This window comes from Cyprinus carpio, chromosome A11 (genome assembly GCF_018340385.1).
Source record: "Cyprinus carpio isolate SPL01 chromosome A11, ASM1834038v1, whole genome shotgun sequence".
In the NCBI taxonomy this organism is placed as follows: Eukaryota; Metazoa; Chordata; class Actinopteri; order Cypriniformes; family Cyprinidae; genus Cyprinus; species Cyprinus carpio.
This window is the reverse complement of record NC_056582.1, coordinates 86,074-112,329: the sequence shown is the minus strand read 5'-3', so window position 1 is coordinate 112,329 and position 26,256 is coordinate 86,074. Positions and strand designations below refer to the sequence as shown.

Below are 26,256 nucleotides of genomic sequence, written 5' to 3'. Positions count from 1 at the left end.
TGTGCTGAATCTGCTGATGTGATTACAACCGCTAGGTGACAGAGAATGTTAGTGGGGTTCTGGAGAAGGGTATAACTGCAGCCTGGAGATCTCCAAATGGGGGCGGGAACTCCAAAACGGGGTGGGAGCTCCAAAATAGGGCGTGGCTTCCTCCCATTGACAGACAGGCACATGACACGCAAGCGCAATTTTTCCCCCCGATCAACTTAAGTGCAAACGCCGCCCCATAACTGATTCTAAAGATTTTATTGGTTGTGTCAATTAAAGTGTTGTTTCCTACACTATGCGATATGAGATCATTCCATAACTCCCCAACTGGACCTCGCCGGACAATGGCACCTTTTTAGTTACACCCAGCGTCACTACCCCGTTCTACCCTGCAAATTTCGAGCCCCAGGATGCCCCCGTTGCTGAGAAAAAAGCGTTAGAGCTGCGCTGGGACGGCTCGCGGGAGACCTTGTGGGTGATTCACGTTTATATCGTTAAGCAGAGGTTCAAACTCCAGTCCGAACATCACTGGCCACAAGCTTTGGGATTGCTCTCACAGAGAATATTTATTTATATAGCATATTTTATTTTATGAAAATAAAATCAACTAGAAACAATGTTTAATTTATAAAATTTTATTTTGAGATGTAAGTCAATAACAATTGGCTGAAGTCAGAGCCAATGGTGAAAGTCTTTGCGCAAAGAGACTCCGCCCCATTTTGGAGGTTCTGCCCAATTTTGGAGTTCACGCCCCATTTTGTAGATCTCCGGCCTGCAGTTATATCTACTTGGAGGAGGCTAGCCTCCCTTCTGCTATCAACCAATCATCACAGAGACGTAAATTACGTGATATCTCATCTCGCACTGCACTGAAAAGGCACCAAGTACTTATGATGAGCAGCGATACTGAATATTTGATCGGCAACTGATTTACCAAGCTGTCATTCAAACAATATATATATGCAATTTTTTTTTAAAAAAAGGGAAAACACGACTAAGCTAGATATAGAATACAGCAGTCGGCTTAATTAAATAGCACAGCAGACAACTCTCTTTTAGCACAGATGTTTAAGAAGGGATGGATGTTTGCTTCAAGTGATAGAACAGGTAAGTGAAATTATATTATCTTGTTGTACATGGTTTTCTTTACGTTTTCTGACTAAAAGCAACCAAAAAGCCATTTTAAAGTGGTTAAGCAAATAATAATAATAATCGACAGGGATCCCAGACCAACACAATTAGTGTGCCTCCTCTATTTTAAAACCCACGAGCCGCCACTGGTGACAGGTGAGTGCTTTATTATTTGACGAGTATTGATTCATGCCACATTGTTATGGAGGTGTTCAGTTTTGCTGCTGTGGGCGCGTCATCATTTTAGAGTGATGTGAATGTTCATAGTGACCCATCTATTGGTGGATTAAGTTTACTGATCCATGTAGGGAACTTTACTCTGAATTTAACCCACCCTAATCTAGCCTACTGTTGAAATTGTTGATCAGCTGTCATTGTCGTTGAGAACCTGTGTGCGGCATAATATGGGAATTATATGCATATGGCTGCGTTAGCTGTTACAGAGATGTGTGTAAGATAGATGTGTAAGGGTATGTAGTTCACAGATTCTTACTGAAGGCCCTGACTGACACCCCACGGTATGCTATTGAGTGTAGGGGTGTAAACCCGGTGTCCTGGCCAAAAACTGCCCACTGGGCTTTGACAATCATGGCCTCCTAATAATCCGTCACATCATCCAGGTGGATGCTGCACACTGGTGGTGGTTGAGGAGAGACATGATTGTAAAGCTCTTTGGGTGTACAATAATACACTATAAAGTGCTATATAAATGCATCATTCATTCATTCATTCAGGACAATGGATCTGGAAGTGCTAAAACGCAACACGTCTCTGGGTTCTGGCCTACAGAAATGCCTCGTCCCTGCAGAACGCTCTTGTCTCTCAGCTCAGTGTGTTTGGATGATGAAGCTGCTCTCAAACACTCTCACCTCAGCAAACATCTTCTGTGGAGCTGCTTTACACTTAAAGTTGCTTCCGGCTAAAATACCAGTACATAATTCATAATAACACTTCCTCTGGTAAAAAAGTCCATCTCCTCAAAATCCAGACACATATTAGTTTAGAGCTGTTTAAACGGTGCTTGATCTGTGCAGATTTCTCTCCTGATTCACACCAGAACACTTTTTCACTGGAGGAAGTGTTATTATGGATTATAGACTCTATGTGTTTGAGTTAAAAGCATCTTAATGCTGGATGTGTTTCATCTTTTGTCTTCTCCAGATGTTCACTGATGGACTGGAGTGCTGTGGATTACTTGTGGATTATTGTGATGTTTTTATCAGCTGTTTGGACTCTCATTCTGACGGCACCCATTCACTGCAGAGCATCCATTGCTGAGACACTGATGCAGTGCTACATTTCTACAAACCTGATGAAGAAACAAACTCATCCTGATCTTACATGATCTGAGGGCTAACACATTTACAGCAAATGTCCATTTTTATGTGAACTATTCCTTTAATTGATTCTTATGTTTCTGAATTCTGCAGTAATTCTTCAGTTATCACTGCAGACTGTGACTGTTCCAGGTTAAAGTTTTTAATTAGGGGCACAATGTGTGAACACTGAACCTCTCACTGCAGCCAGATCATGAGTGCTGCAACAGCGCCATCTGCTGAGCTCAACACACACACACACACACACACACACACACACACACACACACACACACACACACACACACACACACACACACATTTATGAGAAGCGCCATGTACAGAGAAAACAGCTCTGAAAAATAAGGCCTTCCTTTCCAAGAAAACGGAATTTAACCCCAAAGCATGGGCAAATTATATTTCAACAAATTAGGTTAAACATTTCATGAAGGTTACCAGTGGTTATGTAATAACCCCCTAGGCTAGGGGTTGGTTAAAATATATATCTATTAGATTTAAATAAACCATTCCTGAAAATCAATAAATCAGAATAGAGAACTGAACAGAAAGTGCAATTAAATAGTACATACAATAAAAAAGGGTCCTAGAAATGCAGTCCTGAAACTTCAGCCTCTGGTACTTTAGGATCAAGCTTCACAAAATGAAGATATTTTATGGGTTTTTGTTTTTCAGTGGGGTCTAGTGTTGTTTGGGGCCCCATTAACTTTTATCAATTGTTTGACTGTTTAACAGTTGAAACATTCTTCAAAATATCTTCTTTCCTATCCCGCAGAACAAGTCATATTGGTTTGAATCAACATAAAGATGTTATGACTGCAGTCACATGATCATTAATTATGGGTTTTGGATATTGAAGCGGCAAACATCAAACCCTGACTCTGATCTGAATTAAAAACTATAATATTTATTTATTTAGAAGGATTATCCATGTAAATTGGATTTTAATAATCCACCCATTCATATTGAAGGTCACGGGGATGATCCAGTTATTTTCCCAATGAAGCTGCAGATGTTATGAGTCAGAGGCGTTCTCTCGTAGAGCCTGATTGATCGGGTTTGTTAAATCACACACACATCTGAGCGTGTAGTTAAGCTGCTCGTCTGATCTCTGTCATGTGCTCTGCAGACACACAGACACGTGTCCAGACTGTTTACACAGTAGATGCAGATCCTCATCCGCTGGGATGCATGTATTTCAACACATACTAAAGCAAGCACAGTACACAAGGATCGCTGCTAATCAAAGTGCTAATAAACCAGCAGTATTTGGATACGCAGCTCAGAAGACCAGGTCATCATCACTCGATCATCCATCAGACACCACTGAGAGTGGATCTTACTGCGATATGACAATCACTGCACACACACACCATCATACCATCCACATATTCCTGTTTGGAAATATGGTTACTGTTCATGTAAGATATGACCGCAAGTTAAAACTTGTGAAAGACTCAACTGTTCTGAATGTGCACTGTATTTCAAATCTTACAAGTACACTTAAAAACCTGTAATTGCAGATAATGTAATATTAATGAAACTTCCATGACTGTTTCTCAACACACTTTTAAAAAGCACACTTTGTAATAATATCAGTTTAAAAGTTTTACTTCACATTTAATTCAATGTTTTAATCTTTTGTTGTTATAAAGAACAACAATTGTTATGATTTGTCGATTAACAATATTTTCAAATTGCAACAATTATAAATGTGTAATAACTGATATATTTAAATATGACTTGTGTACTTTTCAGTACATTCAGCAGCACTTTAACCATATTTCAAAGACAATAAAAATAATTATTAATATTTTTTTTAAAGAACTCTAAAGTTCAGCTAAATGCATTTAATGAGATTGCAAATGACACTCAGTTAAGTTCCCAAAAACATTATCCTCAGTTTGCATTAAATTTAATACTTTACGTGTATCATTTCTGTAATAAGTATTCTTTTTACAAGTAAGCTGTGGATGAATCTGTCACAGTCCACACTGCCTCGTGTGCTGGAGCATCACGCTCAGACCCGCAGAGGAGCGTTAGAGTGTGTGACACAAAGAGTCAAACCACACACGGCTCAGTCTCACAAGCCTCTATTTCACCGCTAAATTACAAGAAATCAGAGATCACCTAACTAAAACAAGAGCTGTTTCACACGACCTAACATTACTGTCACATTTACCTCCAAATACTGCTAAAATACAATTCTATTCAGTGAAATGTGACCTGAACATGATCATATGAAATCCGCTCAAATTCTGGCTGAAATACTAATAGAAATATCATCTTTTCCACCCCAAAACTATCAATGAAGAACCAGTGAAGTGCACCATTTCTGCTGCACTCGCAGCAAATACACTGACCGTTCCTAAATAGGGTTCCTAATCACAGTCTATCAGACATGACACACTAGAAAGCATTTAATCAAACAGAGCTGCTTGATTCTCAAGCCCAGCGAGCAGGAACATGCGAGCAGCATCACAGACTCATGTGGACTCACGCTGGTGGAGTTGGTCCGGATCAGGCCGTGGTTGTGGTTCTGCTGCTCTCTGAACTGTAGGCCCGCCAAGTGTCTCTCCAGAGCCGCCCAGTCCATCGGTGGAAGCTGGCTTTCCTCCACCTCTTCCTCTCTGAATGGCCCCAGCCCGACCCCGCCTCCTTCCTCACCGGATTCCCGTCCCGTGACGCCGCTCCCGTGGCTGGGTTTGCCTGAAGTCTTGCCCTCGCAGGGCAGGATGGAGTTGGCGTTCTGCTTCAGCTCCTCAGGTATGGAGGTGCTTGCGGTGTGACCCGGGAGAGAGCCGGCGGGTGCTTTGACGCTCTGGAGCTCCTCCGCCAGGCTGCGGCGGTTGACTGACCCTGAGGTCTGGCTGAAGTCCTGATGCTGGTTGTCTGAGTAGCTCCCGCCGTACTCCCTCTCCCAGTCCACCAGCGCTCTCTTCTTGTACTGCTGGAAGTCCTCGTCCTCCTCGTAGTCCTCCAGTCCGGCCAGCTCCAGACTGGGAGAGGACTTGTACTCGGAGCATGGCGTCACCTTGTTGGAGTTGGACTCGGAGCTGGAGCGACTGGAGGAATCGCTGCCCAGATCCATGCCATCCTCCCGGTAATCCTGAAGAAACAAACACAGCACATTAGAGACATACACTGCAGAAAACCTACAAGCATTGCCATTCTTAACCCCTGAGCTGTGCTGGACATCCTGCATTACTCTGTGCTCCTGGTCAATAGTGACAGGCCTCTTAAAGATAGCTTGTGAATCTCTCGCTATGCTGTAGTTTCAGCAGATCTTGTTTTCTGTCAATTAACCCAGGTTTTGAGTTTCTTTTAGGAACTGATTGATGATTGGCTTCATGCACCTCCGTTTTTGAGTGAAAAAGCATTATTTTTGATAATTCTGTCAATTTTTGTAAATATTTTGGGAAGTACTTATACCCCGTGTGAGCAAAGTCAGTAAGTTCAAGGCGAATGTGACTATCATTTTCAGGAAAAGAAGAAAAATTTAGTTAGTTTTAGTAATTTTATTGTGCATTTGTGTCATTTTTAGTACTTTTTTCATGTCAATGTAGTTTTTATTACTTTTTTTTAGCTTTACACTTTAGTTATTTTAGTATATCTGGTTAAATTAAATAATAATGAGAAAAGCTACCATGGCAACTAGCTGAAATAAAAAAAAAAAAAATTATAACTTGTTTTGTGTCAGTAATATTTATTTTAAGTAACAAGAATTTAATTTTAGTTTCAGATTTAGTTAACTATAATGATATTTTGTTTTATTCTTATCGGTTTAAAGTTATTTAAATAAATTTTGTATATGCTAGCCTATATAAATAAACTTGCCTTGCCAATAATAACCCTGTGTTCCACCACTTTATTATGAATGCTTTTATCAAATAACATGCTTTTATTTCCAAATCTGTGTGAATTAAATTCATGTGTTACACATTTCAGTAACTTGAGACCACTGCATCAGATCAGCTCATGAAGATGCTGAGTTGAATTACTGTTAAATCATAAATTATTTTTTTTTTTTTTATTTTACAAATATCACAGTATTTCAGTAGAACAGGGCTATCTGAGGACACATGCAAAATATCGTTCTTTTCTGTTGCTAGGGGGCGCTATTACTATTACTATACACTACATGCTATAACTGTTACTGTGATGCACCTTTATTCTGCCATGCTTGCGGATGCTTTAAGTGCACTGTGTGTAAAACAGTCATGCCAATAATCAGATCAGTCAATCTGACAGAGAATTCCACAGAATTCTGTCATATTATTGAGAAGGAAAGAGGAATCGCTGAACACATGTAAGTGAAGTGCACACACACAAACAGCACAATGATGCCACATGGGACTTCCTTCCTGAACTCCGGCTCTTGGCACAGTAATGCACACTTCCTGAACACTCTTTCACCTGAACAGGATGTGTGGGGTGGGCTTCCAGATTGAAACTCCTTCAGAACAGCAATGAGCTGGAGCTGCACAGCTATTACAATGTACTACAATAACACTTCTGAAAACACAGTACAGTCACAGCTAGTGCATTTCAGTGCAGAGACACTAACTTATGAATGGAAAGCCAGCCTCCGTGTTTCATCTGTCTTTAAGAACACGCTGAACATAAAATAAAGCAGGGAGAGAATGTCTGAAGGTGAGGAGGTCTAATGCACTGTGTGTAATATCACCACATTTCAGAAAATGACTCCCAATTGTGAACAAAAAGCATATAGCTGGTAAATTATTTTCTCATATATATATATATATGGCTGAATGAATGAATGAATAAATAAATTAATTCAAATGTTAAACATCTTTTTTGCTTCATCTATTCATATTCGTTTGATAAATGGTGCTGTCCCATTGAAAACATATATAAATATGTAATGACACATCATGTATGTGTGTGTGTGTATATATATATATATATATATGTGTGTGTGTGTGTGTGTATGTGTGTGTGTGTGTGTGTGTGTGTGTGTGTGTGTGTGTGTGTGGATTATATAGATCACTTTGTATTATGTAATTGTATAATATTGAGTATATCATGTGACCACGACTGAACACTCAGAGCTCATATACATCTATCAAAACCTGTCCATTATGAATCCTTATGATCAGCTACAGGCTCTCGATGAAGTCGGTATATTAAAACAATGCTCTTTCTAAAGGCTCTTACATCGACACTTAAGACACATTAGGAGTCCTCGCGTGATTTGTCGAGATCAGGAGCTTTAATCTCACGAGACACCGGCCTTTGAGCCACGCAGAGAACAAATAAAGAGAGAGAGAGTGTGTGTAGATCAAAGCGCCTTATGCTCTGATTTACATATAAGTGATTGCTTAAAGTGATTAAGCACGAACATAAATGCGCAAGAAACAGCCGTGCCTCTCTCTCTCTCTCTCTCTCTCACACACACACACACACACACACACACACACACACACACACACACACACACACACACACACACACACCTATTACAGAAACTGGCAAAGCGGTACAAAATTCATCCCATTATACTGGAGTCACTCAGCTCTCTAATGATGCATGATGTCTTCACAAGGACAGTGCATTCACTTCATGTAAATCACGCACAGCCTACACACCCGAAGCTCGATACTGGTACTCGTGTGTTTATAATAACAGTCATTTCAGTAATATCACGCGCTGCTCATGAAATCTCATCTGCATTACAGAAGCGCTCAATCCGCGCAGATTTAAGTGATCGCACGCGAGGATCTCAGTCGGTCTCAAATGATGTCATGTTTCTAATTCAGTCCTCACACCCTCCGATAAACACCCGAGCGACCCGCAGCGAGGAGACGAGACGCTCCTCATCTCACTCAACTCCAGCCCGCATTCTTCATATCTCACTGAAATCAGCTGAACTCCCTTAAGATCAGCTCCACGAGAGCAGAACTTACTGTCATCTTCTGTCCGGGCTCGTCGCTCTCAGGACATGCTCGTCGGGTGCACTGACGGAACGCGGCTCCAGGTCACAGCTCCAGACGCGCGCGAGCGGAGAGCGTCCGCGGTGTAAGTCATGGCGGATCTCCGCTGCTTCACAACACCCCGGCGCCTCTCCTCTCCAGCGGCCAGACGAGATAACAAAAAACCCTCCCTCTGAGGAGCTGTCTCAACACCTACTGAGCTGCCTAGCTAGACAGCATCTGTGACGCGCTCCGGATCAGCTGAGTGAGGGAGAGAGAGCGCGCGCGCGCGCGCTAATGCCACTGAGCTGCCAAACGCTGAATGTCCGAAAACGCTCCATATGGAAAACATGTTGCCCAGCATGGCGGATGCCCAGAATGTGTTGTTCTCATTGTCCAAAAATTCTGAATTATCCCACTGTTGTATTGAATGTTAACATGTCTGTGGTTAGGACTGACTGATGACTGTGCCAATATTGAGTATAATGGCACTCCTCCTTCTGTGATATTGAATAAATATCAATATTCCCCTAGTTCATCAAAGTCATGCCTCATCAGCTCCTACTGGCCCTTTACAGACCCTATTACAACAATGTATTCATAGTGTTAATGGTAACACTTCACAAAAAGGTTTCAGTTAATATTAATGTGAACAAACAATGAACAATCCATTTATTACAGTATTTATTAATCTTTTTTAATGTTTGTTAAGGAAAATACAGTCGTTCATTGTTAGTTCATGTTTGTTCACTGTGCATTAACTTATGTTAACAAAGCACAACTTTTGATTTTAATAATGCATTAGTAAATGCTGAAATTAACATTAATCATGATTAATTAACTAAATGCTGTTGAAGTATTGTCCATGCTTAGTTCATTTTAACAAATGTAGTTATCTAATGTACACTTATGTAACCTTATTGAAAAGTGTTGCAAATCTGCAAATTATGCATTCACATAGTATTCAAAAACATAGATATTAAATATGTTTTGAAATTAGATCTTAAAGTCAGCATGCAATGTAAATTCACCATATCTATTTTCGAAATGCATTTTATAATGAACAATTCATCCATGCATTTCTTTTTTTTTCTTTGAGTTTGTAATTTTTAATTAAAATTTCATAACTAGAGCTTCCTTCTTTTCTCTGGTGATTTATGCTGGACTTCTGCAGTCATTTATTCTGATTATGGTGCGTTCGATTTGTCATCGGAGCTAGGAAATTCAGAGCTTCATGTCAGGTTTTTCAAATGGAGTTCCTTCTCAGAAACTCAGTCTGCCTCGCTCAACCCCAAGTTAAGAATTCAAGATGACTGCTGCCTATGTGAAAAGTAAGTGAAAGCTACAAATACTAGACTACATTTCAGTTTTGGATGCATAAAGAGATGTGTATTTTTATTTAGATCAGACAGAAAGATAAATACCAGATTAAAAGGTCTACATTTTTGTGTCATGTAAGGTTCCATTTTGATTAGTAGTGTTTATGTAGTCAGTCACTCATGTAGACAGCAAGTCAGTGCAGCAGACTTTGAGACACAGCCCATCTCTCTCTCTCAATCTCTATTTCTCCAGGATGAGACATAATTTCTCAGCTGATATGACTCAGATCGACGGCCTGCAGCCTTCAGTGACTCCCCAGTGTTTTTCACAGCCGTCACTGTGGGCACGAGAGGAAAGACGTCACAGGAACCTCTGCCCACTGCACTCACTGACCTTATCAGCATACACAGCGGCAGCAACTGAGACAGGAATAGCACATCCACTCTGGCCCAGCAACGTCACTTCATTTTTGCATGATAACTCAAGAGTTAATGCACAAGAATGGTTTTGTTTGGTACTGACTCACTAGATTTAAACAAGATACTATTAAAGTCTTGTGAATCAGTAACTGTGTTGAGCTTCTGTGACAGTGGCTATTTTGAGCGCATTCTCTGCACTTTCAGACATTTACTGCAGTGCATATATCTGCCTCATCTGACAAACCTGATTCTACTCATCAGATCATTAGTAGACTCCAACGCTTCAAACGGGGTCAGATAAAGAGACATCCAAAGTGTGCAGTACTGGGCACAGCCAAGCCACTCCACACATACAGTAAATGCCCCATCATCTCCTCTCGAGATGGTGCTTATGTAAAGACGAGGTCCAGAGGGCGAGATGTGGTCTGTCCCATGCAGATTGGGATACTTAGACAAACATTTCACCACTGCAAACAGACATTTGAGCCTGTACAAATGGACTTACATTTTCATTGCTTAACTGTCAGATCTTGAAACCATGAGGAAATTGTCTTGTGCATGGGTGGCAGATGACCAGACTGAGCCTGTTTCTGAGCACGTGTAGGTCCATAGAACCCAGGCAGATCTGTTTGCACCTCACTGCAACACCAAACAACTGTGAAGAGTTCAGCTCTTCTCAAGAATCCATTCAAAACTAACTGGCTGCACCACTTGCTTTAAAATAATTTTATTCAGCCCCCTTTTAACAGTGTTGTAAAACAGAGACATACTGTACAATTACATCATTACCATACTTTAGTATGTTTATGTATTTACCTTATTTTATTTTATAATATGTTATTTTTATACTCTAGATTTTGTGCACTTAATAGCCCAAAGTCAGCTCTTTTGGGGTTAATCAGTGATCTCCTCATGTTTTTCTGATTCTACAGAGAAGTCTACAAGGGCAGAAACAGTATCCTGGTCCACCCTAGCAACGAAAACTCAGCACATCTTTTGATAAGGTTTGCCACAAACTCTGTATTTCCATACCTAGGCAATAGGCAAAATGTTGTTTCTTTTGGGAAGCACAAAGACCTCCAGTCTTGTGGAGTTCCCCAAGGCTCTGTTTTAGGACCACTACACACTATATGCTTTCTCTAGGCAAAACAACAACAACAACAACAACAATAAAAAACAATCTGCATGCATAATACTCTCCATTGCTATGCAGACAACACACAAATGTATATTTGTGAATCTGTCATTCACAGCTTCATCTCTTCACGTTTGGATTACTGCACTAAACTGCTTCAGAGTTTACAATCTGCCCGTGTCCAAACACACACATCTTTTTGTCCTCCAGAAACCACATGGGCTTCCCGTGGCTCAACACATAGAGTTTAAAATTCAACTCACCACTTTTAAAGCCCTACATGGTTTAGTGATACACTATTTGCCCGATTTGATTCACCCCAATGCTCTTGCTCAGCTTCTCAGGTCCTATGGATCCAATTTATTAATGTTTTTCAACTTCATATTGTCTTCTGTGAGTGGCAGGGCTTTCAGTGGTACTCTCTGTGAAATTTCATCTCTCGACTTTCAAATCCCAGTTGTTTGCTCAAGGTTATTGACATGTTTATGTCCTCTGCCTCTTTTTGCTGTATTCATTATTTGTGACCCTGGACCACAAAACCAGTCTTAAGTGTCAATTTTTCAAAATTGAGATTTATACAACATCTGAAAGCTGAATACATAAGCTTTGTATTGATTTATGGTTTGTTAGGATCTGACATTATTTGGCTGAGATACAACTATTTGGAATCTAAGGGTGCAAAAAAATCAAAATACTAAGAAAATTGCTTTTGAAGTTGTCCAAAAGAATTCTTAGCAATTCATATTACTAATCAAAAATTAAGTTTTGATATATTTACGGTAGGAAATGTACAAAATATCTTCATGGAACACGATCTTTACTTAATATCCTAATGATTTTTGGCATAAAAGAAAAATCGATAATTTTGACCCATACAATGTTTTTTTGGCTATTACTAAAAATATACCCCAGCGACTTAAGACTGGTTTTGTGGTCCAGGGTCATATTTGTCTCTTTTTATAATTGTTTGTCATGATGTGTCATAGATTCCAGTCTGTGCTGTGCAATGACTTTAAGTTTGTAAAAGGCACTATAGAAATCCAATTTGAGAGAGTGCATATGTGGTTTATTCAAGCCTGGTCTCATTGTTTATAAGTAGGTATTAGCATGCAACATTTGCAGGTACAAAACTTAGATTTTTGTACATTCGGATAGATGCTGAAACACAATATGCACAATTTAAACACAATTTGTAATGTGTTTTGTTAGATTACTCAAGTTTAGTAAATTAATCTAAATACTTTGGAATACCTAAAGTGAGAGGCATAAATGAACTTTGATGTCTTGTTTTTGTTAACCACCTCTAAATAAAAATGAGTGTCATTTAAAGCAAATATAAATTCATAAATAATGTTATGAGATTAATGTTTAAAATATAACACTTTAAATATAGAAATATGAACTCGTGTGTGTGTGGGGGGGGATTGTCTTAATGAATGAGTCACAGGATCATTTGATTCATTCAGGAATGAAGCAAGTGATTTTATAAATGTAATTGAATCACTCGCTCAGCTGATCGGTTCAAAATGTGGATTTATTCTGGAACAAAATAGCACCATTATTTACACTAAGAGGAAATAATGATAGATTCTATTTACAGCAGAAGCAAAAAAACATATAATCTATTAACAATAGGTAAAAATAGTATTTTCTAGGAAATAAGTGTAAAAGTAATTAGATGCTATTTATGCTTAGTGGAAATAGTGGCAGATATTTGCATCTCAGTACTGTAGTACATTATAAAACCGTATGCAATAATAACTTGTTGAGTGTAAATTTTCATATTTATTAAATTATTAAATGGATGCTGCTTTATTTCTACTTTTCACATATGTTCTTCATTTTTATTCAAAATAAATGCCTTTCAGATTTGATATGTGATGGGAAAAGGAGATGAATGAGAGCAGAACGAGTTCGGTAAATGTTGTATTCAAACTCAGATCGATCACGTCAGAACTTACTCTCTGTCTCCTTATGCCATTTTATAGATACATTTTAGATCCCTTAAACTTACCCACAAACCTAAACATAACCACTTTATACAAAATATAAAAATAAAATATATACATAACAGAGAGAGGAATATGTAGGCATTCAATGACAATTTTAGTAACGGTATAGCATTAAAAGATATTTTTAATCTGGTAATCCCACTCCTACCTCTAAACCTAACCATAACCAATTGTATTGTAGCTTATTGTAAAAATGTCAAAAGCAGCATTAAAAGTAGTCTAAACGAAGTGATTCCCTTTGTGATTTTATGTTGCGTTTATGGTGTATTTTATGGCTATATTGTCAGTCACTGCATGACAAAAAAAAAAAAAATGCCTTTTGTGTTCCACCAAGAAAAAAAAAAAAAAAAAAAAAAAAAAAATATATATATATATATAAATGACTATTACTAGAAATATTACTAATTTTACAGTTTAAAGGTGTAGTCTTGTTTACCACAATGTAAACTTATGAAACGAGTTGGCAGCAGAAATCACGCAGAACAGAACAGAACAGAACAAAACAGAACAAAGAACAAAACAAAACAAAACAAAACAAAACAAAACAAAACAAAACAAAACAAAACAAAACAAAACAAAACAAACAAAACAAAACAAAACAAAACAAAACATTATCTTTTCATATTAAATGAGTAAGCTGCTTTTAATAACTGCTATTGATATGACAACGGAATACAATATCATCAAAATATTAATGCTACAGTTTCAATATTTATATATAAGGATTTGTACATTTCTGATTGTCTGCAAGGTTGTTTATATGTTAAAATTACATTTTAGATGCAACAATATTGTATGTTTCAGTGTCTGTGCAAACATAAGTAAATGTATTTGTGGTAGAATGACACTTTTTGTAAAAAAACATATGAGATAATGTCAAAGCCATACATGCAATAATTCATTTGCACACCAAACTGAACTGCAAAAAGAGAAATACACACTTTCAATAGAGTGTGCTTGTTTTTATCATCTTGTCTTCTCATGTTTGCAGTGGTTTATGGATGTTTCTTGTCTCTGCAGAAGGCATTAAGTCCTGCTCATGGCTTTGCACTGAAGTCCTTGAAACAATCCCAGCATCCTAATGCTCCGCTCACAGTTACTCTCCATCTCTTTGTATGTTGCTTTTTCATTGTTTTGACGGAATGTGCAGATATTGAATGCCAGCTGGAAGAAATGCTGGCACTGTACAGTGTTATGTGCCATAAGTAAAGACTGAGCAGGCCCGTGGAATCTGAACCTCCACACCTGCGCTGACACTCTCTGACAGCTGTGTTCAGCTCAACTGAAGATGCTATCAGCATGAAATCACTACAAGCTACTGACAGTTCGATGAGAAAAACAGAGATAAACATCAGAAAACACATCTCTTCCTCTGGCCTTTCCACAGCGTCCCCTCAGGGGCCCGGCTCGGCCACACTGCGCCCCCTGTGCAAAATGTTTGTATTTCGGGTTCTTTTTTAGCGAAAATATTTTTTCATGCAGGTTCCTGAGCGAAACAAGAATGGGTTTATAAAGAATTCTAATAATCTTTGCTAATATTCTTAAATATTCAAACTGCTAACATTTTGCAGTTTTGAATTATGCCTTTATAACCAAAATGGTGCAGCTTTTTATGTTTTAGCTGTTTGATATATTTATTTATATTATAAACTTAACACACACACACACACACTAATTTGCATTTCTATGCTCAAGTACAAACCATAGAAACAGACAATTTTAACCGGAAAACAACACAAAACCTTAAACTTACATTGAATATCCATATTAACACTATAACCAACACAGGTATGAGGCTGGACAATGATTATAAGCTGTGATTCACCATCAGAAGGAAAGAAACACCAGCAAAAATGAAGCAGCCTGTGAGAAGCAGGGACAAAGTTTTTTATTTGCAGCCCAGATACTAGTCTTTCTAAGGGAGCACCAACCTGTGTCTTCTCTCCTTAAGAGTAGCAAATCTGTTGATAATTTTATTATTGTCCAATTGCTCAACAACATCTGTCTCGACTGCCACAACTGCCAGATGATGGAGCTCTACTAACAGAGAAACTGTAAGTTCATCTGCTTCAAGAACAGTGCCATTATTACCTCTAATGCTGAGAAATGTCATGTAGCTTTTCAGATGCAAAATTATTTTATTGATTAAGGCAGCTCTGAAAAAAGAAAGTGTGCTGTTCATTGATAAAAAAAACATAATTTTATGTGGAAAACATTTTAGAAAAAAACTACCACTTGCTACCACTTAAGTGTGAGTGAGTGAGTGACATGACAAACAGCCAAGTATAATGACCCATACTCAGAATTGGTGCTCTGCATTTAACCCATCCAAAGTGCACACACACAGAAGTGAACACACACACACCGTGAACACACACCTGGAGCAGTGGGTATCATTTATGCTGCGGCGCCCAGGGAGCAGTTGGGGGTTCGGTGTCTTGCTCAAGGACACCTCAGTCATGGTATTGCCGGCCCGAGACTCGAACTCACAAACTTAGGGTTAGGAGTCAAACTCTCTAACCACTAGGCCACGACTTCCCCACTTGCAGGAACCTAGCTTTTATTGACATCTGCTCTCCTCCCACTCTCTTGTCTCCACCTCCTGTCTGTCCTTACATGATTCCGTGGCATTACCATATATATATGTATGTTTTATGTTCACATGTGTTATAGACAATAAATGAAGCTTTTCTGTGCCACAAACGTGGCATTTGTGATTGTATTTTCTTCAACTGAAATATATGGAGGGCAATGTTTTTCTAAATGTCTTTTCTTATTTGATTTTTTTCACCAGTATTAAAGTCACCATGGAATCAAAATTGACTATTTTAATTTTAGTGCTGTGCTTTTTATAAATAATTTATCTGTGCAAATCATTATTTTCTTTTATTCATGTGCCCTCCTTATCTCCTCCACATCTCTTCTCTGATGACGTGAGGGACAGTAATGCAGAAACCTGTCAATCACATGAGATCACAGCCACTAGCAAACAACCATCCAACCATACAATCATTTCCCCATGGACAAAATCGAGTCTTGCCCTTCGTTTCGTCTTGTTCAAGAAGCCATTTCACTGGTTATATACGTCACAATAACAAAAGAAAAGAAAAGATGATGGTTGTTCTCGTTTCATGCTGACTTTATACTCTCTCTGGAGTAGCAGCACTGAAGCGTTTCTCTCTCTGAGTCTGAGGCAGCAGGTGGATTTGGTGGCTGCCAGGATAATTTAGAGCAAAGACCAAACTCAGCTCTCAGGTGCTGTACATGTTCAGCCTGCTGCTGAGTGAACGGCGCTCAGAGATGGAGCATGTGAGAGATGCTGCCAGAAACGCCGGCTAGATCTATTACAGCTGTACATGAGCCTGTGCATGCCTCTTACACACCCAACTATTCTCATCCAGGGATCAAATCAAGGAAAATCAGATTGTTCATTGTTCTGCTGTATAGAAGTACTGTAACATTCAGAACTCAAAACTCAAAAGCCCAGCAGGAAATTCCTTGAAATTATTCTTTAAGCATTCAGGAATCACCACTAATTATGCCACTGTACATGTGACCACACACATTTACTCAACGCATTTCAGAAATGGGCTATATGGCTCCACAAATTAAAAATATCACACATTTCTATAAATTTTATTAATCGGTTGAAAGTGATGGGCTGTAAAAAATAAAGAAAAAAGAAAACAAACAAACAGACACAATGTGAGATTGAGAGCTTGATTTGTGCTACAGCTCAACACTAGACAGCTCACTGAATTAAATATGCTTATACGGTAAGATATTTTTAACAGAAATTACTTTTAATTATCGAGGATGCATTAAATTGATCAAAAGTGACAGTACAGGCATTTATAATGCTGCAAAAGATTTCTATTTCAAATAAATGCTGTTCTTTTGAACTTTCTATTCATCTGTGAATCCTGAAGAATAACAAGCATCACAGTTTCCACAGAAATATTGGGCAACACAACATTGATAATAATCAGAAATGTTTCAAATCAGCATATTAAAATGATTTCTGTATGATCATGTGACACTGAAGACTGGAGTAATGATGCTGAAAATACAGATTCGATCACAGCAATAAACAGCTATTTTAAATTGTAATGATATTTAATATTTTTACTGTATTTTTGATCAAATAAATGCAGCTTTGGTGAGCTTTCAGAAACATTAAAACATCTTCTCGGCCCCAACCTTGGACACTAGTGCACATCACTGTCAGTGAAACCACAGAACCCCTGCACTATGATTCTTTAAGACATGTGAAGGTGGAGTATGGTGTAGTAGTAGTTGAGAGGGAGGGCAGAGAGAAAACTTCTTCTGGGAGTTTGAGCGGGTGATACAGCGCTGTTAGTCTATTGAGCCTCACACACCGCTGATACGGTAACCAGGCAAACCCTGCTAGAGAAATACATGTGTCATCATGGGTTTCCTAGGAAACAGGTGACCGAGACAGTGTTGAGTGTGAAGGTGCGAGGGACGCCTCTGACGCCGAGGTCATAGAGAGGTGACCCGTGACGACTCTGATGACGTCCATCACGTCTCTGACCGCACACACACTCATCATGGGCTCACAATGAGGCTGCAGAATATTTTCAGACACTGATGTTATAAGGTTGCAGAAATCGGCCATGTGAGATGAGAAGCATGAAAAGTGTGCTCTGCTAAAAGCGTGTTTAGTTTTATTTGAAACAGATGAGCATGAGTCTGGCGATGTTTTATGATGCTGCTCATTGAAAAGTCCAGTGAGTGTTGTTTAATTGTCAACAGATGTTTTTGGTTTTGGATGTGTTTTAGACCTACAGACTGCTGGAGACAAATACTTCACCATCGTGACTAATGATTTTTTGTATGCTTTAAAATCCCAAATTAATGTGCTAAATGCACAAAGACTCTGCTGACTAATTCATGAGTGCAGATAAAAATCACAAAGGATATAAACTTTACAGTGAATAAGAATATTACTGTCAGTGAAGTGTGAAAATCTTCAGTTAGTGAATCACTGAATTCACCGACTGAATCAGTGAGCAAAAACATCTTGTACGATCAGCCCACATGTTGACTAACATCACCTTCATGTGCTAACTATTTAGAGACACACACCTCATGAATCACACACAGAACCAATCACAGCTCAGTGAGGTTTCAGTCCCAGACAAAGAATCACTAATCATCATGACGGACACTTCAGACCAAACACAAATAACCACAGATGCCCTAGCCTGCATTTATTTTACAGTCATATTCTGAATAGTGTATTTTTTTGGTAATGTCCTGTATGTTTGCCCTGTTTACAGCGGCTGGCTGTGAGGCTCGACTGTCACAGACACACATATAATCACAGGTGTGTTTCTGGAAGCTGAAGCGTGTCAGGGGGAAAGAAAACGTCTTCAGATGTTCTTCTGTGCAGCCAAGTGTGCATCACATCTAGACAACAGCAGACATCAGACACACACGCTGAGTGTGTGTGAGATAGACAGATAGATAAAGAGCAGACAATGGAGAGAGGAGAAAAAATCTGAGACTCCTTCATCCATAAAGCCTGACATTATAGTAATGAAACTTGGTCATTAACATTTTAATGAAGGTTTAGTTGTCAGAAGCCTCTCATACGGCGGGTGATCTAACCAACTATAATACCTTTTATTCAGTTGCAATAAACATGCAATCACATGCCAAAAACATGCACCAGTCACTTTGTGCAGCATTGGTCTGCTCACTACCTCATTCACCATGGAACTGACGTCATTCTACCACCTCATCAGTCAGTTTAAATAAAATAACTGCTCTTGAGCCCTTTTGTCACTTTAATCAGACTGAATAAGCTTTTTTTTTTTTGCACTAAAAATCTTTTTGTTCACTGGTTTGCACTCTGCCATGTGCCTTGTGCTGCTTTATTTAACATTATTTTTATTTTTTATTATAGGTCTTTTTACATTTCCTTATTGTATAGTTGTATCTTATATTTTATACTTGATCTAGACTTTTAGGCTCTACTGTTAGTGTTATCTGTATGCACCGGGGGTCTGAGAGTAATGCAATTTTGATTCTCTGTATATATGTACTGTACATGTGGAAGAACTGACAATAACGCAGACTTGACTTGACTTGAAAAAACATCACATTCTGTTGCAATGTAAGTATATTCATTTAAAGTACTACTGCATACATCTTCATATGATGCTTTGACGGAGGAACAGATTAAAATGAAATCATTCACTCACAATGTTCTCATCCACTCCAGAACTCTGAAATCTCATGTTTGACATCACTGACTGTGTTTTTCATGTGGTAAGTGAACAAACCGATGCTTTGACACTGAAGCGAGCGCTGCGGCAGAGCTGGTGTGTTGAGTCTTTTTAAAATCCTGACAGACATGGTCACTATATCAACTAATACTGCATGGGAAAAAATAACCGCATATGTGAAAGATTACATGACAGAAGCTCAATCCCTGTGTGAACTGTTCCTTGAACAAGCACATGCTGGATCAGTATATGTACATATCAGATGTTAAGCGTCCCAGGTCAGTCTAGTTCACTCCGGCTGAAGTGTTAGTCAGTCATAGATTGAATGTTGTGTGCTGAGTGTTATAAATAGCACGTGGAGTCTCTGGGCAGCATATTGGGGGTATCAGTCACAACTGTTGCTATATGAGCTTCTGCGTACTTCAGCAAGAATGTGAGCTGTGCACCAGAGAGATCATCAGTGAGAGATCAGAGTTCACACACAAAAACACTTCAGCCACCTTATTTACACTTGTAATGTTCCTGGTCAAAATGACCGGAATTTTAAAAATGGCTTGTAAATCTCTTGTTATAATTATTTGCAATACTGGATTCAATCTGTTCATCAACTTGTTTTCTTTCAGTTAGCACAGGTTTCGTGGACGTGATTGATTGTAGGCCTCACTGATCTGAACTCATGTTTAGAGTCTCCAGAATGAATCAGTCACTACACTGAAAGCTGAGTGAAAATGTGCACTGAAGAAGCATTCACAATCAGACATGAAAAACTGAATTTTGATTTCATGTTGCCTTTATACTCAAGACAGGTTTTCAGTTAAAGCAGGCTGATATTGTTGGGAGGTTTGTATCGCAGTAGGATCAGGGGAACTGTGTCTTATGGGAACTCCCGCTGACCGCATGAGACAGATGGAGTGGTATACTCACATCATCCACACTAGAGATCAAATGTGCTGCAGTCGTCAGGCAAGAAACCCCAGAGCGACAGAGAGAGAGATGACGTGCCCTGAGAGAAGCAGGGATGAGATGAATAAAAGAAGAAGGATGAAAGGCCCCGTGACACATGCGTGTGCCCCTTGAGCTGCACGAGTTCACTTCTCCAGCTCCTGTTAAGAAATGAATCAATATTGTACATTGCTGTCTGCAGTGCTGCCCACCTATCAAACCATTACTAATCGCAGAACTCACTAAAGCAAAGTAAACAACCATGCTCAAATCTGATCACATCATTTACAGATGCTAATGGCTAAAGACAAGCTAATGAAGACTAACTCTGTGTCAGGACAGAACTGAGAACTCTATGCATTTTCATATTTCACTTTCACTTTTTCAGCGTATATATATATTAATTAATTAAACTGAAATAATGCAAATTGTTTGCTTCAACAAAAGCATATACCATTGATTAACAACACGATTAACAAAAGTGAATGAAGTTCCTAATTCAGGAACCCAACTGTTGTGCTGTAGAGCACTCGTGATGTTCTCACATCAACATCAATCTGAGCTCCTCTAAATACCTCAGTACAGCTGTCTGCAGACAGTGCTTTACGGATACACTGAGCTTATGAAAACAGTGCACTATTAAAGCAGTCAGCACTGCTGTAGTGTCCTGGAGTCTGTGTGTCCGTCTGTCTATCAGACACAGTTCTCCTGATGCTCCTCCTAACCTTGACGCTCACGCTGATCTGGAGGTCCGCTGAACCATTTCTGTCCCCGGGGCTGAGATGTGAATGAATAATATCAGCACACCATTATCTGCCAGGCCAGACACCATACAGAGGGAGCAGAGCATGCTGGGACAGAGCAGCGCTGAGACCGAATCTGTTCTCTATAAAAGCCTGAAAGAGCCAGCTCAGATGACTGGGTTACAGTAGTCATGCAGAATAAGCTGCGTAAATGGGGCTGTACAGACTGAAATTAATGCAGCAGAGATGTAATTCAGCAGTGTGTGTGTGCCATTATGTATCAGAAACACACTGCATTAGCCAAGCCATCCTATAGTCAGAAATCGATGCAAGTTTGGGCCCTCTGGCAGTGGCCAACCACAAGTCCACGGCCCCCCTGTTTCAGTGCCCTTTTGTTTCTCTTTCTCTGTCAATGAACAACATATAAACACAAAGAGCAGGCAGACCTCTAAAACCTCCACATGTTAGAAGAAAAAGAAACCAGTGCAAAAAAATAAATAAATAAATAAGGCAGTTAAAAAAAAAAGTAAACCGTTGTAACTCCATATTTATTCAGAGCAGAGCATTCTGGAGCTGTGGAAAGCCTCGGTGCATTGATCTGTTGTTCACGGTGTGTCTGCTCATTGATTATTGATCTCAGAACTGCTTCAGATTCTTCCCATGAAGCTTCATGAATAAAGAGCTCAGGACATGAAAGGAATTGATTAAAGGAGCACAGAAGTGAATGAGGACAAATCACAGATGCAGATGTCACTCTAGATGGCTTCAGCAGGGCCTTCATCAGGCTTCATGATCAGATGAAAATCACACTTCTCAGCAAAGAAGCAGCTTGTCAGGTGCTGGAAGATAAAAATGTGGGTGGGTCCTCCCCCGGAAAACATTTACTGGAGTAGAGCCTAGCAAAAACGTCAGATCACTGTTAGCATTAGAACAACATAGTGTAACTGTAATTCAGTGCTGCAGCAAAGACAAATGATGAACGTTCAGTTAAACAGCAGCTTGTTTAGTGACGGTGTGTGAGCACACAGACACACCTGAGCAGCAGAGATGCTAAGATGTTCTGATACAGTGCTGAGATATAGTTTTTAAAGGTAGAGCAGAAAGTGAAAATATTTACCTGCAATCCACTGAAAACAATCCTGAAACACATGCTATCCTTTACAAGAGCTGAACAAAGTCTGTGAGATCCACACTGAATGCGCAGCTTGTGAACAACTCTGTACAATTATATGTATATACAAACACACACACGTATATATAAATATAAATAAATTTAAATTACATTTTTTTTTTAAATATATACATGTATGTGCATTTATATATACATATAAATGTACACAGACATATTATGTAAACAAACTTTTATTTTGGATGCGATAAATTGCAATTAATCGATTTGACAGGACTAGTTATTTACTGTATTTATATACTTCTTTTAATACAAATCTCATAACAAATTAATAATACATGCACATTATTTTTAATATATATAATAATTTGTATTCTGGTAGTAAAAATATTGCCCCTTTCATTATGTTCAAAGCATTTAGCTACTTGTTCTTAGCAGTTTGTAATGTACTTATTCAGAAGCATACTTAATATTATGAGTAGATATATTTTATATATATATTTATATATTTGTACTAAAGGTATAAACTATTTGAGTAGTGGTGGGTGAAGTTATTAAGAATAGCTTTCACCAGAAGGACTGGACATCTGCACTCAGTGTAGAGCGATCCTACACTCTTTTCTCTTTCTCTTATCCCGTCAGTCTGTTCTGTCTATTGGTTTTCATGAACTGAAGGTGGTTTCCTAGCTTACAGTTTATCAAACACACGACTGATGTGTGTCATTAAGGCAAGGCAAGGCAAGGCAAGTTTTTTTATATAGCACATTTCGTACACAATGGTAATTCAAAGTGCTTTACATAAAAGAAGGTAAAATAATCATGAAGAAAAATAATAACAAAAATAAAACAAGCAATTTTAAAAACATAAAACAGGCAATTTTAAAACATTGGAAATGATTTAAAAATTGACGTTTTTAAAATGAATTTAAAACAGTTAAAAATAGAAAATGATTTTACATAGAATATAGTGAATATGTAAAATACAGTGCAATCAATTCGGACATCGCACATTGCTCATTCAACAAATGCACAGCTAAACAGATGAGTTTTGAGTCTAGATTTAAATGTGACTAATGTTTTTAGCACATCTGATCTCTTCTGGAAGCTGATTCCAGCTGCGGGCGGCATAGTAAACTAAAGGCGGACTCCCCTTGTTTTGTGTGAACCCTTGGTATTTCTAACTGACTCGATCCTAATGATCTGAGTGGTCTGTTAGGTTTATATTCAGTGAACATATCTGCAATATATTTTGGTCCTAGGTCATTGAGTGATTTATAAACGAGTAAAAGTACTTTAAAATCAATCCTAAATGTAACTGGAAGCCAGTGTAAGGACCTGAGGACTGGTGTGATATGCTCAGATTTTCTGGTTCTAGTCAGAATCCTGGCAGCAGCGTTCTGGATGAGCTGCAGCTGTCTAATGGTCTTTTTGGGAAGGCCGGTGAGGAGACCATTACAATAGTCCACCCTGCTGGTGATAAAGGCATGAACAAGTTTCTCTAAGTCTTGACTGGAAACAAAAACATCTAATTCTTGCAATGTTTTTTTTAGATGATAGTATGCTGATTTAGTTACTGCTTTGACATGACTACTGAAACTAAGGTCTGTCTCCAGAATCACACCAAGATTCCTGACTTGATTTTTAGTTGTTTGTCCCCTTGAGTCAAGGGTATGCATTCACCTTGAAAACTTCATCTTTGTTTCCAAATGCAATAACTTCAGTTTTTTTTCCTTGTTTGACTGAAGAAAGTTCTGGCACATCCAACTATTAATTTCATCAATACATTGGCAGAGGGAGTCAATGGGGCTGTAGTCATTTGGCGATAAGGCTAGGTAAATCTGGGTATCATCAGCATAGCTGTGATAGGCAATTTGGTTCTTTCTCATTATCTGACTTAGTGGGAGCATATACAGGCTAAACAAGAGCGGTGCAAGAATTAAGCCTTGTGGGACTCCGTATGTCATGGACGTCCACTTAGACTTATGCTCTCCTAGACTCTCATAATAGGCTCTCTCTTCTAAGTATGACCTGAACCATTTGAGTACCATCCCAGAAAGCCCGACCCAGTTTTCCAGTCTCTCTAGTAGTATGTTATGATCGACAGTGTCAAACGCAGCACTGAGATCTAGCAATACCAGCACTGATATTTTGCCAGAGTCAGAATTTAAGCGAATATCATTTATTATCTTAATGAGCGCTGTCTCTGTGCTGTGATGCAGTCGAAAACCAGATTGAAAATTGTCCAGGTATCCATTTGAGTTTAAGTATTTGTTCAGCTGATTAAAACTACTACCTTTTCTATAATTTTTGCCTATAAAAGGAAGATTAGATATTGGTCTATAATTGCTCAGAATGGTGTTATCAAGATTGCTCTTTTTCAGGAGGGGCTTTACAACTGCAGTTTTCAGGGAGTTTGGAAATGTCCCAGAAAGAAGTGAGGCGTTCACCACTTCTAAGAGATCTGCTTCTAAACAGTTAAGCACACTTTTGAAAAAAGATGTGGGAAGTGTGTCAAGATCGCAGGTTGACGATTTTAGGTGCTGCACTATTTCTTCCAAAATTTTGCTATCAATTGCTTCAAAAATAGACATAGTATCTTTTTGATATTGCGTCCAGATCTGTCTGACCTCTGCATTACTTGAGGATGTGCTAATTGCCTTCCTGATATTATTGATCTTCTCAGAAAAGAAGGAAGCAAACTCATTGCATTTGGTAACTGAGAGCATTTCACTGGGAATCTGACTTGGGGGGTTTGTCAGTCTCTCAACAGTGGCAAAAAGAGTACGAGTGTTGTTTAAGTTACTGTTTATAAGGTTTGAGAAGAAATTCTGTCTAGCTGTGGCTAGTTTCACATTAAAAGCATGAAGGCTGTCTTTATAAATGCTATAGTGAATTTCAAGTTTCGTCTTCCGCCACATCCGCTCGGCTTTTCTGCATTGTCTTTTCATAGTCTGAACTGCTGTTGATCTTCTCCAAACTGATTTCTGTCTGTTTGTTTTCTTACTGACTATTATTGGAGCAATATCATCAATAACATTCTTAACTTTTGAGTTAAAGGAATCAAGGAGAATATCAACAGAGTCTGCAGAAATGCTTGGTGTTAGAGATATAGCCTCCATAAACCGCACACTAGTGTTATCGTTAATGCATCTCCTTCTGACAGAGACAGATCTAGATTCATTGGTAGCAGAGATCAATATATCAAAGAAAATACAGAAGTGATCAGATAGTGCTACGTCCTTAATAACAATGGATGAAATGTTTAGACCCCTACTGATGATTAAATCTAGAGTGTGTCCACCTTTTTTTGTGGGTTGATGCACATGCTGAATCAGGTCAAAAGTGTTTAGAACCGTTATCATTTCTTTTGTAATTTTGTTTTCTGCATTATCTATATGAATATTAAAATCCCCTGCAATAGCAAAACAGTCAAACTCTGAGGAAATCATTGATAGCATTTCTGTGACCTCTTCAACAAAGGCTGGAGAGTATTTTGGAGGCCTGTAAATAATGATAAACAGAATGCGTGGAGCACCTTTCAGTACAATCCCTAGATATTCAAAAGACAAGTACTGACCAAATGACATTTGCTTGCATTGATAGACATCTTTAAATAGAGCAGCTACACCTCCACCTCTCCTAACAGTCCTGCAGACACTCATGAAAGTAAAGTTAGGAGGGGCTGCTTCATTGAGGACTGTTGCACTGCAGCTGTCTTCTAGCCATGTTTCATTTAGAAACATAAAATGAAGGTTGTTTTTGGTTGTGATGTTTTTTTTTGGACTTGATTTTATTTTTAGTGAGCGAATGTTTAAAAATGCCAACTTGATGGCAGTACTTTGTGTCTTTATATCAATCTTAGTTTGATGCATTATAGGTCGCAGATTCGATGAGTTTGCCCTTGAGCTTGAAAAGA

The 26,256-nt window shown here is 38.7% G+C and overlaps 1 protein-coding gene across 1 annotated transcript in view; it reads right to left on the bottom strand.

Moving 5' to 3' along the window:
- Positions 1–8,600, bottom strand: part of LOC109063921 (schwannomin-interacting protein 1) — a 36,237-nt gene extending 27,637 nt beyond the window's left edge. Inside the window, exons 1-2 of the mRNA XM_042765797.1 lie at positions 8,381–8,600; positions 4,954–5,562 (exon numbers count right to left, since the gene is read on the bottom strand). Of these exons, the coding sequence (XP_042621731.1) occupies positions 4,954–5,562; positions 8,381–8,386 (615 nt within the window). The 5' untranslated portion in view covers positions 8,387–8,600. The remainder of the gene's footprint in view (positions 1–4,953; positions 5,563–8,380) is intronic.
- Between the last annotated feature and the right edge of the window lie 17,656 nt (positions 8,601–26,256).